The 13,989-nt window shown below is 42.9% G+C and overlaps 1 protein-coding gene across 2 annotated transcripts in view; it reads right to left on the bottom strand.

Moving 5' to 3' along the window:
- Nucleotides 1-13,983, bottom strand: part of Ep300 (E1A binding protein p300) — an 82,706-nt gene extending 68,723 nt beyond the window's left edge. For both annotated transcript variants that reach the window (XM_008844815.3, XM_017801028.2), the window contains exon 1: nucleotides 13,206-13,983. In XM_008844815.3, the coding sequence (XP_008843037.1) occupies nucleotides 13,206-13,299 (94 nt within the window). In that variant the 5' untranslated portion in view covers nucleotides 13,300-13,983. The remainder of the gene's footprint in view (nucleotides 1-13,205) is intronic.
- Nucleotides 13,984-13,989: the final 6 nt, after the last annotated feature.

The following is a 13,989-nucleotide window of genomic DNA, read 5'->3' on the forward strand; positions in this document are numbered from 1 at the left end:
CAAAAAAAAAAAAAAAGAATTCTGACTTGATAGTGATAACCAGATAAAAATTTATCTCTAGCACTACAAAGAGTGTTTGATAGGGGTCAAAGTGTATATTACTTTTCCATATAATTGTCCAAACTTTATATAAATGTAAATAAAAGGTTTTAAAATAGAAATAACCTATGTTAGCCAACTATTAAGTATGCAATTTTAGAATTTCTTAAATATTTAATTATAATTAAATTTTATTAACTAAATATTAGCACATTGTCTGGGCATAAGCAGTTTGTTGTGGGAACTAGAGTATCTGTTAAAGGAGATCTTTGTCATTCAGGAGCTTATAATTCTATAAGAGAAAAATGATGTACAAATAAATATAAGAAAAAATAGACATTGAATATCCCAGGAGCTGGAGTTACAGGCAGTTGTGAGCTACCTGACAAAAAAAAAACTGGGCTGGAGAGATGGCCCCAGTGGTTAAGAACGCCGGATGCTCTCGCAGGACCTTGGTTCTTTTCTCAGCACCCACAACTCCAGTTCCAGGGGACCCAGAGCCCTCTTCGGGCTTCCATGGGCATTTCACAACAGGGGTGCACTTAATATACATGCAGGCAATACACACGCACACAGCTGTTAGCTCCCATGTGGGTGCTGGGATTTGAACCCAGGTCTTCTGCAAGAACAATCAGTTAACCGCTGCCCTATCTCTCCAGCCCCAATTTTTAATTTAAAGGAATAAACTGATGACCTATTTGCATTAAACCTAAACTGTGCTAACATTACCCAAAACTTGGCTGTCAATACACTTTGGAGACTGGAGAGATGGATCAGTATTGTTAAAAGCACTTGCTGCTCTTGCAGAAGACCCAGATTTAGTTCCCAGCACCCACATGGCAGTTTGCAACCACCTGGAACTGGAGTTACAATGCCCTCTCCTGGCCTTCTCAGGCACCTGCACACCTGTGTTGTACATGCATTACACAGGCACTCACATATAAACAAAACAAAACAAAACAAAAAAAACTTAACTCCAGCTGGGCGTGGTAGTACATCCCTTTAATCCCAGCACTCTGGAGGGAGAGGGAGAGGCAGATGCAGGTGGATCTCTGTGAGATCAAGGCCAGCCAGGTCACATGGCAAGTTCTAGGCTGGCTAGGGCTACCAGTAGTCGCTACCAGTAGCTACAGCCTCAACATAAACAACCAACAAACAAACTCACTCCAGGGTTTGTTCCAAGGGAGTATCTACAAAGAATTATAGACAGAAGGTATCTTTTTTTTTTTATTATTAAATAAAGTCTCATAGATATGCACATTGTGATGCATGCCCTTAATCCTAGCACATGCAAGAGAGGCAAGACCTCTAAATTTAACACCTGCCTGGTCTACATAGCAAATTACAGGTCAGCCAGGACTAGTCTGTCTCAAATATAAATAAAATAGAATCTCCGAGAGGGGCCAGAGATGATTCAGTGATGACCTACAGTCCTGACGACCCAAGTTCATGTAATAGCAAAGGAGCCGAGTTCACAAAGTTGTCCTTATGCACACACAATAATTTTTTTAAAAGCTTCCTAAGGACTCAGCTGGTACCGTACCTGCCTGACATGAGGGAGGCCCTGGGTTCACCTGCAGCATCACAAAAAAAATATAACTTGTCAACAGAGTAGACTTTTTATTTATTTATTAATTTTTGGTCTTTTTGAGGCAGGATCTCCCTGTAGCCCCGGCTGGCCTGGAACTCACTTTGTACACCAGGCTGGCCTTGAAATCACAGAGATCCACCTGATCTGCTTCCCGGTGCTAGGATTAAAGGCATGAGCCACCAGGCCCAGCTAGTAGACTATTTTTTTGATCCTTCTACCTCAACCTCATGAGTAGCTGGGATTACAATCATGTACCAGGGGGTTAGGCAAAACCTAGTTCTAGTTCTTAAACAATTCACTTTGATAAGTACAATTTACAGTAAATTTTCAAGGCAACTAGCCACCTGCAAAGGGATAAATTTCATACCCCTGGTCTCTTACAATAACCGGCACATTCTTTAGCATATTTCTGCCTTTCCTAACAGGACCCCAATATTCCCTTCCATCTGTCTCACATGAAAACACAACCACCTAATTACATTTGAACTCAAGCCTCATCATTTGTATCTGCTTCACATGAGATACCCTTCCCTACTTATAAGAAAAGGTAAGTGCTGAGTGTGGTGGCGCCACAGCCTGGTCTACATGGTGAGTTCCAGGCCAGCTGGGGCTACAGGGAAACCCTGTCTCCAAAAAAAAGACACCCCCCCCCAAAAAAAAGAAAAGGTAAGTTACTTTCAGCCCTAGCAATTTTGTTCAAATACACATTTTTCTATATGAACAATTTCCAGCAACACCCAAGACCTACCATGTCTGAAATGATCCCTAACAGCTTCTGTTAAAACTTATCAGAGCAGGGGCTGGAGAGACGGCTCAGTGGTTAAGAGCACTGATTGCTCTAGCAGAGGACCCTTCAGTTCCCAGCACTCACATGGCAGCTAACAACCATCTGTAACTCCAGTTCCAGGGGACCCACAACCCTCTTCTGACCTCTAAGGACATTGTACAACACAGGTACACTCACATACATGCAGGCAATGCACTCATACACATAAAATAAAAAATAAAAAATAAACCCAGAGCAGTCATGTGAGGTGGTGCACAGCACTGGTGAGGCTGTGAGACTGAGGGCAGCCTGGTCTACTTAGAGTTCCAAGCCAGCTGGGCTTAAAGGGAGACCCCATCTCAAAAAACCCAAACAAACAAAAAACCTACTTATCACAGCATAATTTATGGAGAAACTGTGTGTACTTGTACACCAACCCCACCCGATTCCACACTGTGAGAGCAGAAACCACCTTAACTCACCCTTACATCCCAAACGCCTAATTCCTAGAAAGTACTCAACATCTTTGGGCTAAGAAGGGCCATGGACACCAAAGGAAAACAGTGCCTTACTGTATTCAGAAGAAACTTCAAAATGTCCAAATCTGAACTTACTCCTCCAGCTCATGTTGGGTCTCTTCCTCTGTGTCATCCCTCCCCCCGCCCCCCCATATTAGTGAATTATCTACCCAGCTACTCCAACTTGAAACTTGGGAATCATCTTGGATTTTCCACTTCGCTACTTATACTGTAGTCAATACTAAGTTATGTCAACCACCCACCTTCCCTCAAACCTTTCCAATTTTTCCCTCTCTTCTATGATAAAGTTCACCCTTACTATAGCTGGAATCCTCTGAAAGTCTCACTTCTCTGCCTCTTTCCAAATCACTCCTCACTTTACTCATCTGAAGTATAACTCTCCATCAATTTAAAATGACTAAAATGGGAATTTGAACTTCTACAATCATTATCAGTCCTGCATGATTACCTCTACAGCCATGCTTCTTGTTACCTCCAGTCAGGTTCTCCAAGCAGATCACACTTTCTGCACTCCCTGTTCTGGCTCTCTTACTAGCCCTATCTATGCATGAGATTCTGAGACAGGACACAAATTCCTCAAAGATAGTCATCAGTGTCTATAAGTTAAAGTCTCCTGATTCATTCATCTGCCCCTTGTACTTCCTAAACACAATGCCAATCAGATCAGATTTGTTGAATGTCCAGTCTCCTCTCTGCCTCTATAAATTCTAGAAAGATGAGTCAGGACTGTGTATGTTTGAACTACCAGAGTGTTCCCTAAATCAAGAATATATATAAATTCCCAGGAAAGGAAATGTTGGTATAACATAGGACATCTGACATCTTTGTCAACTGTTCTAAAACAATATTCTGTAAATTGTGGCTCACAAGCCAATAAACAGCAGCTCATGAAACCAATCTAATGGGTAGAAATCCGTGCTCTGAAAAAACAAAAGTAGTGATGGGCCCAACAGCATATGCCTTTAATCCCAGGACTCATAAGGTAGAGGCAGATGGATCTGAATGGAGGCCAGCCTGGGCTACATAGAGAGTTCCAGACCAACTGGGGCTATAAGGAGACCTTGTCCCAAAAAAAAAAAAAAAAAAAGGAGAGGGGTGCCTAGAGAGATGGCTCAATGGTTAAGGGCACTGGTTTGTCTTAGAGGACCCAGGTTCAGTTCCCAGTACCCACATAGCAGCTAACAACCATTTGTAAATCCAGTTTCTGATGCCATCTTCTGGTCTCCTTAGGCACTGCACGCCTGGTGCCCTTCATAAAGGCAAGAGACTCATACACATAAATACAATTTTTTAAGACAAAAGACAAAAAAAAACCCACCACCCTTTCTAGACCTCTGATGGCACTGCAAGCATATACATACATGTAGGCAAAACACTCATACACATGAAATTAAATTAATTTTTTTTTTTTAAATTTAAAAAACAAGGTGGGGAATGACTGAGGAAGATGCCCAACATCAACCTCTGGTTCACACACTGATGTGCACAGACACATAAATACATGTATTCACACACAATAAGGATAAGTATTATTTATTCACATGCTAAAACAAAGCTTTTTGGCTCTATACATAAAATGTAGTTCTTCAGCGAGGTGCTGGTGGCTCAGACTGGTGAGCGTAGCACTCAGAGGAAGCTCAGGCAGAACTGTGTTTTGGCCAGGTGTAGGACTTATCCTTATCCTTTAAACCCTCCCCCCCACACTCAGTGCAAGCAAGAGGGTCTTCACAGAGTCCAAGTATCAGCTACTGGGCTAAATAGTGCATTCCCACCACCCTGAACTGGAGTATGACTTTGTCTCCAAGAAGCAAAATGGGCTAGAGAGATGGCTCAGCAGTTAAGAGCACTTGCTATCACTGCAGAAAACCCAGGTTGGGTTCTGTTACTAACACCCACAGTGGCTCACAACTGTCTGTAACTCCAGTTCCAGGGAACCTGATGTTCTCTCTGGCCTCCATGAGAACAAGGAACAGATATAATACACATCTATTTATTATAAGCAGGGAAAGCACTCATACATACAAAAAAGTTAAATCTAAGAAATTTTAACTAAAAGGCAAAACAACACACACACACAACAAAACTCATCTAGGCAAGCAAATGAAACTAGAGAAATATAGCCCTCAATTACACAACTTAGGCAAAAAGCTATTTGTATCTTAAACACCAGTGAGAACAATGTGCTTCCCCATTTCTCATTATAGTTTTAATATCTATCTTTAATTGCTTATGGATACTAAACATTCTGTGTGACAGCAGATAGAGATTTTTTGTTTGTTTTGTTGACATAGGGTCTCCCTGTAGCTCCAGCTGGCTTGGAACTTACTATGTACACCAGGCTGGCCTTGAATTGAGAGATCTACCTCTGTCTTCCGAGCGCTGGGGTGCACCACCATGCCCGGCTCAAATATAGTACTTTTATTCTTTTTGTTTTTTGAGAACAGGATCTTGCTCTAGCCCAGGCTGGCTGCAAACTTGCAAATACTTTCCTGCTTTAGTTTCCCAAGTGCTAGGATTATAAGCATGAGCCATTCACTCAATAGTACTTCTTGTATTTACCTCTGCTTTCATATTTTTTAAAGAAATATTTTACTTATTATTTTTATTTTATGTGTATGAGTGTGTTGCCTGCATGTAGGTAAGTGCACCCGTGTCGTGCAATGCCCAAGGAAGACAGAAGAGGCCATCAGATTCCCTGGAACTGGAGTCACGGACAGTTGTTAGCTATCATGTGGGTGCTGGGATTTGAACCCGGGTCTTCTGCAAGAACAACCAGTGTTCTTAACCTCTGAGCCATCTCTCCAGCCCCTGCTTTCATATTCTTAAGCACTTTTTATTATTTTTACTTTATATATATGTAAGTGCACTGTGTCGTGGGTGCAACGCCAGTGGAGGTTAGAAGAGGGTATTGGATCCCCTGAAACTGAAATTATAGATGGTTGTTAGCCACCTATGAGTGATGGAAACCAAAGTGGAGTTCTCTGAAAGAGCAGCCAGGGCTCTTAACCACTGGGCCATTGCTCCAGCCCCTGCTTCCATATTCTTATACTTCTAAGAAACTTAATCTTCGGAAAGATAATATAAAAATATTTATTCTAACAATACTACTCTCTAAACTTCACGTTTGCCTAGGCCTTTATCCATTTTATCTCTGTCCATTAAAAGAAAACAAAAAAGCTGGGCGTGGTAGCCCACACCTTTAATCCCCCAGCTGTGGGACCTCTGTGAGACTGAAAGACTGAGGCCAGCCTGGTCTACAACTGTGAGTTCCAAGCCCTCTGGAGCTACATGGAGACACCACCACCACAAAAAAACCAACCTTACAACCGCTACTTTCCTGTGGTGGTGTTGTCAGCAGACTTACAGTTAGCATTTAATGTGCACGTACAGTCAGTGCACTTTTTTATTTCATTCTAAGTCAAGAGTCATTCTATGTAGCCCTGACTGTCCTTATACTACATTACCTTGTAACCCAAAGTAGTCTCAAACACAACCATGCCCTCGCCACCCAGAGTTCAGAGAGTACCAGTATGTAACACCAACACCAAGCTTTCCTAAGCATTTTTACAGAGAGTTCCATTTATTTCTCACCACAACTGTGTAAGATGGGCACTACCAGTGAGGAAGATGAGATGCAAGTCAAGTAATTGGCCCAAAGTTCATAGTTAATAAAGGTTTGGATCTCAATTCTAGTCATCGTCTCCAAAGCCCATTCTCTCACTTTTTTAATTTTATATTTGAGGGTTTCTGAATATGCAAAGCCCATTCTCTTAACCAATCACCTTTTTGTTCAGTAGTTGGTTGGTTTTTGTTTTTAAGACAAGGTCTCAAAATGCGCTGGAAGGGCTGGAGAGATGGCTCAGCAGTTAAGAACACTGGGTGCTCTTACAGTGGAATCAGGTTCGATTCCCAGCATCCACATGGTGGCTAACAACCATTCGTAACTCCAGTTCCAGGGGATCCAACACCCTCCTCTGACTTCCTTAGGCATTACACACATGCAGGCAATACACTCATACACATAAAATTATATATATATATATATATATATATATATTTGTCTTTTTAGGCAGGATCTCCTTGTAGCCCCAGCTGTCCTGGAACTCACTATGTAGACCAGGCTGGCCTTTAACTCACAAAGATCCACCTGCCTCTGCCTCCCAAGTGCTGGTATTAAAGGTGTACACCACCCCGCCTGGTAAAAATAAAATATTTTTTTAAAAGAAAATAAGCTGGGCATGGTGGTGCACACCTTTAGTCCCAGCTCTCAGGAGGCAGAGGCAGGCAAATCTCTGTGAGTTCCAGGCCAGGTGGGGCTACAGGGAGACCCTATCGCAAAGACACCCCCCCCAAAAAGATTCCAGAATCTAGTTTATCATAGGAAAAACAGGCCAACATTGGGCATGGTACACACACATACAGGCAGACAAAGCACTCATATACAGAAAAAAATCCAATAAACCACAAAAAAAATGTTTAACTAAAAAGTAAAACAAAAACTAAAACCACACAACAAAACTCATCTTTACTCCCAGGACTCAGGAGGCAGAAGCAGGGGGATCTTTGTGATTTCAAGGCCAGTCTGGTCTACACAAGGGAGTTCCAGGCCAGCTAGGGTTATACAGTGAGACCCTGTCTCAAAAACAAAACAAGTCATCTACAAAAGTCAATGTCAATGTTGTTAGTTTTACTGCTGGTGGTTTTTTTTTTTTTTTTTTTTTTTTTTTTTTTTTTTAAAAAAAATTACATCGTAGTCCAGCCGTGAACTCTATCCTCCTGCCATAGCCTCCAGAGTGTTGGGATTGTAGGTGTGCATGAACTACCATGCCCAACTCAAAATTTTAGTTTTAATAAAAGTTTTAAACTCTTTTATGTTTGGTACAATTTTTTCACTTGCCCATTAATTTAACTAATGTTTACCACACTCAAAATATTTAACTTCAGGGGCTGGAGAGATGGCTCAGCGGTTAAGAACACTGGCTGTTCTTGAAGAAGACCCAGGTTTGAATCCCAGCACCCACATGGCAGCTAAAAACTGTCCGTAAGTCCAGTTCCTGGGGATCTGACAGCCTCTTCTGTCCTCTGCGGACACTGCACAATACGGATGCACTTACCTACATGCAGGCAATACACGCACACATAAAATAAAAATACTTTAAAAAAAAAAAAATTTAACTTCAAGCTAGGTGTAATGCTGCATAGCTATAGTCTTAGCTACCAGGGAGGTGGATCTGGGAGGGTCAACTGAGCCCTAGCCCAGAGTTTTCAGACCACAGGGGCAACATGGCAAGACCCCATCTCAAAAAAAAGAGGAAGAAACCCTAAACCACAGGAGTGTTTATTTTCCATTAATTGATGAACTGTTGGGCATACAACTGGCAGAATAGTTCCAGGAAGAAGGGTCTGAACCTATCTAAATGTGTTCTTATACTTCTCCCCTTTCCTTTTAACCACTTAATCTGTCTGCAAACACTACTACCATCAATTTTCAAGCATTTCAAATATTTCCCTTCTAAGTGAATATAGACTAGGGAGAAAGTGAGGGGAAAACACGCCCAAAGGCACCAAAAGCAGAAACCCTCATCTCTGTCCCTTTCATCAATTCACTGGACATGCCAATAGTCTCAATTTCTGCAAAAGAACACAAACTCCTGCATGAAAAGGGCACCTGCATTATAATACACAGGACTTAAAACTTAACAGAAAGTAGGCTGGAGAGATAGCTCAGTGGTTAAGAGCACTGACTGCTCTTGCAGAGGACCCGGGTTCAATTCCCAGCATTCATATGGAGGCTATGAACTGTTCTTAACTCCAGTTCCAGGCGAATCCAACACCCTCTTCTGACCTCCGTGGCATTGCCCAACACGGATGCACTCACATGCATGCAGGCAATACACTCATACACATAAAATAAAAATAATAAAATATATTAAAAACTTAACAGAAAGTTACTTTATCTCACTCTCATCTAAAAAGCATCTTGAGGTCCTATCAATGAATTTACAAGGTCTCGGGAATGAGTTACTGTCAGAGAAGTATACGGTACTATGTTCTGCTACACTGCATGGAGGTCAGCAATACCTCACTAGACCAAGGAGCTGTATCTGATTCAGAAATGAAACTCAATGTAAATATTCAAGCCTAAAAAATAAAGCCAAAACATCAACTCCAGGTAAGTAGTCTAGTTAGGATGGTAAATCACTACACGATGTTATTTTGAAGAAATAAAACTGACATTAGGGCTGGAGAGATGGCTCAGTGTTTAAGAACACTGGTTATTCTTGCAGAAGACCCGGGTTCAAATCCCAGCACCCACATGGCAGCTAACAACTGTCCATAACTCCAGTCCCAGAGGATCCGACAGTCTCTTCTGCTCTCCATGGGCACTGCACAACATGGGTGCACTTACCTACATGCAGGCAATATATGCATACACATAAAATTTTTTAAAAAATTAATTTAAAAAAAAAAAACACAAAAAAACCCACATTACAAAAAATAAAAAAAAAATTCCTTACTGGATTCACTAAGCCTAGGCATAGTGGCTCACCCCTCTAATCCCAGCACTGAGGAGGCAAGAAAATTGTAGCAAGTTCCAGCCTAGCCTGGGCTACAAAGTGAGCCCCTGCTGCAAAGCAAGAATCATCCTTACCACTACTTTGATGTGTACATTAATCCAGTGGTCAAAGTGCACTTTACACACTCCGCTCTGTGCCTTGAAACAGGGGGACGGCTATTGGTTTGGAGGCATAAACCCAAGCCAATTCAGACACCTGCACAAGAGCCACAGAAGGAATCTTACCCTATTTAACTGTGCCAGGTCCTAAAACTATCCACCCATCTTTCCAGAGTACGTTCTTTAAGTGCACATAGCATTAAGTGACTTCAAAGCAATGAGAAAGTGGTCACCCAGATGAAGGCAACAAGTTATCTTCATCACTACCATTACTTAGATGATCAGAAATAGGCTCAACAAGTCTTTCCATAACCTAACAAAAAATATTTACAAATAGCTTTTAGAATCTTTTAGAGGAAAATGGTAGGACAAGAAGTTTTGTTTTTAGGTTTTGCCTTAACCTTACCAAACTGAATAAAAATTTATTGGATCAAATGCACAAATGCTGAAATGAGTCTTGGCAAGTATGGATTTGTTAAAGTTAGTTTTATTTTGTCAAAATAACATTGTGTAATGACTTTTCATCCTAACTAGAATACTTTGATGGAGTTCATTATGTTTTAATTTTATTTTTTTAGATCTCAATGCTTAGAGTTACAATACTAAAAAAAAAAAAAAAAAAAAACTTTTTCCCTCCCCATTTCAACACATAAAACTTGAATCTAAATCAAGCCATTTCAATCAACCTGGAAATTTCTTAGTGAATCCATGAGGTCATCTACATTCTGCAATAGTACCTAACCATGGATGTTCAGAAGTTGGGATTTAAATACTAATTTGTTTTGTAATACTTTAGCTTATCAACCCACTAGTTTCTAGTTTTCTTTCCTGTAAAGGAAGCAATCAAACACTCTTGGTAGGTACACTTAAGACTACACAGTTTGCAAGCCTTAATAATCACTTTTTGGGGGGTCTTTTTTATGAGACAGAGTTTCCCTGTAGTCCCAGCAGGCCTGGAACTTGCTATGTAGACCAGGCTGGCCTTGAACTCACAGAAATCACCTGCCTCTGCCTCCAGATGCATGTGCCACCAGGCCTGGTTAATAATCACTGTTTAAAAAAGTTTCTGAGGGCCGGAGAGAGAACTCGGAGATTGAAGAGCTCTGGCTGTTCTTGCAGAAGACCCAGGTTTGAATCCCAGCACCCACATGGAGACTAACAACCCTTCATAACTCCGGTTCCAGGAGATCTGACGACCTCTTCTGACCTCCACGGGCACATAGGTGCACTGCACTTACATATATGCAACCAATATACTCATACACATAAAGTAAAAATAAATAAGTTTCTAGTGTCTAAAATTTTTTGCTTCACTTTGACGTGATCAAGATAAAAATAAAAATCAGGTGCCAACAAACAACTTTAAAAAAAATTATAAAATATCCAAGTGACAAATTAAAAATGGACACTGCAAGTCTGGAATCTGAAGTTTTAAATGTAAAGTGCTTCCTTAAAAGTTACCTGAAAACTTACATTACTACGACATCCTACTTCTGGAGGCAAAGAACTATCCAAACATAATGGTGCCCACCATGACATAAATTCACAGAGGGACAGCTTTTTCTTTGTACTCACCCTTAGGGCCTCCATCCCAAACCCAGGCTAGTTGCAAGAAAAGATATACTCCAAAGAGTTACTGAAACATAAGTTCAAGAAGTGGGAAAAAAATTAACCCTTACCACATCTTGTAGTAAAAAAAAAAAACAAACTATTACTAATATAAACTTTGAAGGCAATAAAAAGAGTAGATCTCAGTGCTGAATGCTTTTCATTTAGTACTGTAGTAACTGCACTCACAGGTATTCCAAGTAGCAAAGCAAATTCTGCTTACTAACCAGGTAAGACACTATCCAGTAAGTTAGCAAATGTTACACAAGTCAGCCAAGTACACTGATCAGCTAGATACAGAAAACAGTAATTCGCCTGAACAGAACCTCAAGACTAAGCTACTCAAATCAGGACTCATCAAATAATGCATATAAAGTTTTCCCTACAATATTTCATGTTACTGGCTAAGTCAAACGTAAAACCTGTTACCGTATTATAGAAAAACTAAAGAGCAAAAACTACACACATAAATACACAGAGAGACAGTAAACAGAAGGGAAGTATACCGAAGAAAAAGGAATTTTTTAGAAAATTAAACTACCAAAACTTCAAGGCTGAAAGTTCGTGGAGAGCCCATGTCAGAGCCTTAGGTAGGGAAGACTACAGGATTCACACTTCCCAACTGTTGCAGGTTAACTAACTCACAGTTCAGAATGTACCCAAAAGCAAAGAAGTAAAACACTGCTCCAGCCTCCTAGTTCCATGCTCTAAAACAAAGCTCTTAGAAGCATGATCTAGAAGTTCTCTAGAAACTTAGAGAGTACATTTAACTCCATTATGCACTCCCACTGGCAGATGGAGGGATGACGTTGAGCCTGTTCTCGGAGTTTAGGAGATGCTTGTAGCAAGGGGGAACATCTTGTGGACTGTCAGATGGCCAGCCATTCTTCTTCTTCATTATCCTGGCATCTCAAGCACCAACGACAGCAGAAGAGGAGTTCAGTGACCATCAGGATAACAGCATTAAACTATCAGTAAGCAGGGAAAAGATCCGGATGATGGGAGGTCTCACTGACTTTTTAACAAAGAGGCTGAGGAAGAAAATTTCTAGAGCTTATGAAACTGAGATATCATAGAGATGAGAAGAAAAACACACAAACCTACCAATCACTTCTAAAACTTGTACCGCGGACTCTTTCAACTTGTACTCTCCGTTTCTCGGGACCTAATTCCAGAAAATCTTTTCTCTTTCGTCCTAAGGTGACAACAAATCCTAAGACCGTGCCTCTGCCCTCCTCACCTGAAAACCCAGTTTGAGGCATTCTGGTTTCACGGCAAATAACTGAAAAATGTCAAAAGAACGGCGTTCCACACTGATTCTTAAAGTAAGGCCTGGGAGAGGAGACCGAAGAACCGTACTCAAAATAAAATAATTTTGCTAACTTCACGTTACACGTGAAATCCTGGCTCTCACACCCACAAATCAAGATTTTTCTTCCACCCAATTCCTCCACAGAAAATCTTGAGCACAGGAGCCAAAAATCTCTCAAAGTGGGAAAGTAGAGGAAACAAAAATGAAGTGCAACAGAGCGAGAGGCATCTGAAACCCCTCATCTACCAATAACAAAAAAAAAAACCAAAAAAAAAAAAAAAAAACCAAAAAAAAAAAAAAAAAAACCAAAAAAAAAAAAAAGTAAAGCTGCAAGGACGCCCTGACGACACAACTGCACTGGCATTTCCCAAATTAAACTGCATGGGGGGCAACAATAAAGGCCCATGCAGCACCCACTTCCGAGCTCTAATTCCAGAACACACATCGAAGTGACATGACACAGTGTTGCAACGAAATCTATCAGAAGGCAGAGAAAATGGTTGGGGCACTGGCCGGCTTCCACCAGCCCATTCAAACACCTTTAAAATTCGCCCCGGGCCGGGGGGGAGGGTGGGGGTGGACTAGGAAGAGGCAGAGACGCACAGCAAGATAAAGGTGCACCGAGCACCTAGGATGAAGGGAAATGGGGAAGGCCGGGGCGTCCCGACACTAACCTGTGCCATCGCTGGCCGACGCCGAGAGGGCCGGAGACGAGAGTTTAGGCCGCTTGGCTGAAGGCGGCCCCGGTTCCACCACATTCTCGGCCATTTTTAATTCTTTCGGAGACACAGGCGAGGAAAAGGCGAATCCGCAGGAAATCTCTTCTTCGGCCCGGGGTCCCCGCCCCGCTCTTAAGGGTGGGCTCGGGGGAAGGGGGGGCTCTGCCGCCACCCGAGGGGGGTGGGGAAGTTCCTTTTTTTCTTCGCCCGGTCGCCGCGGCCGGGAGAGGGATGCGGACTCGGCAGAAACGCTAGGGCCAAGTGCGGAGGGACCGGCCCGGCCAGGCCGGGAGGACGGCTCAGCGACGCCGACCCGCCGAGCACCGCTCTAGACGCGCAGTCTCCAGCCGGCCGCCGCCGGCCTCTGCCCCGCCGAGGTCTCCCGGAGCTCCGCCGCCGCCATCAGCCTCTTCCTCCTCGGCGCTGTCCTCCTCCTTCGCATCGCCACCAGGAGGCGGGGGCGAAAAGAGGGGAGAGGAGGCGGCGACCAGAGACACTCACCTCCTCCCGGCGCCCCCGCCTGGGCCTGCGCCCCCACCCCGCGCACCCTCCTCCGGCTCCTCGGGCTCCTCCCGCTGCCGCCGCCGCACCGGCCCCTAATGGCCGCACACAGCTCCGCCGAGCCGAGAGCCAGACTGGCGCCGCCGTCGCCTCACATCGCGCGGCGGACGGAGGAGAAGACGCGGCACCGCCACCGGGCGTGAAGCTCGCCGGTCTCGGGGGCCAGGGGGGCCGGGCC

This window comes from Nannospalax galili, unplaced genomic scaffold (genome assembly GCF_000622305.1).
Source record: "Nannospalax galili isolate Female #2095 unplaced genomic scaffold, S.galili_v1.0 scaffold180, whole genome shotgun sequence".
In the NCBI taxonomy this organism is placed as follows: Eukaryota; Metazoa; Chordata; class Mammalia; order Rodentia; family Spalacidae; genus Nannospalax; species Nannospalax galili.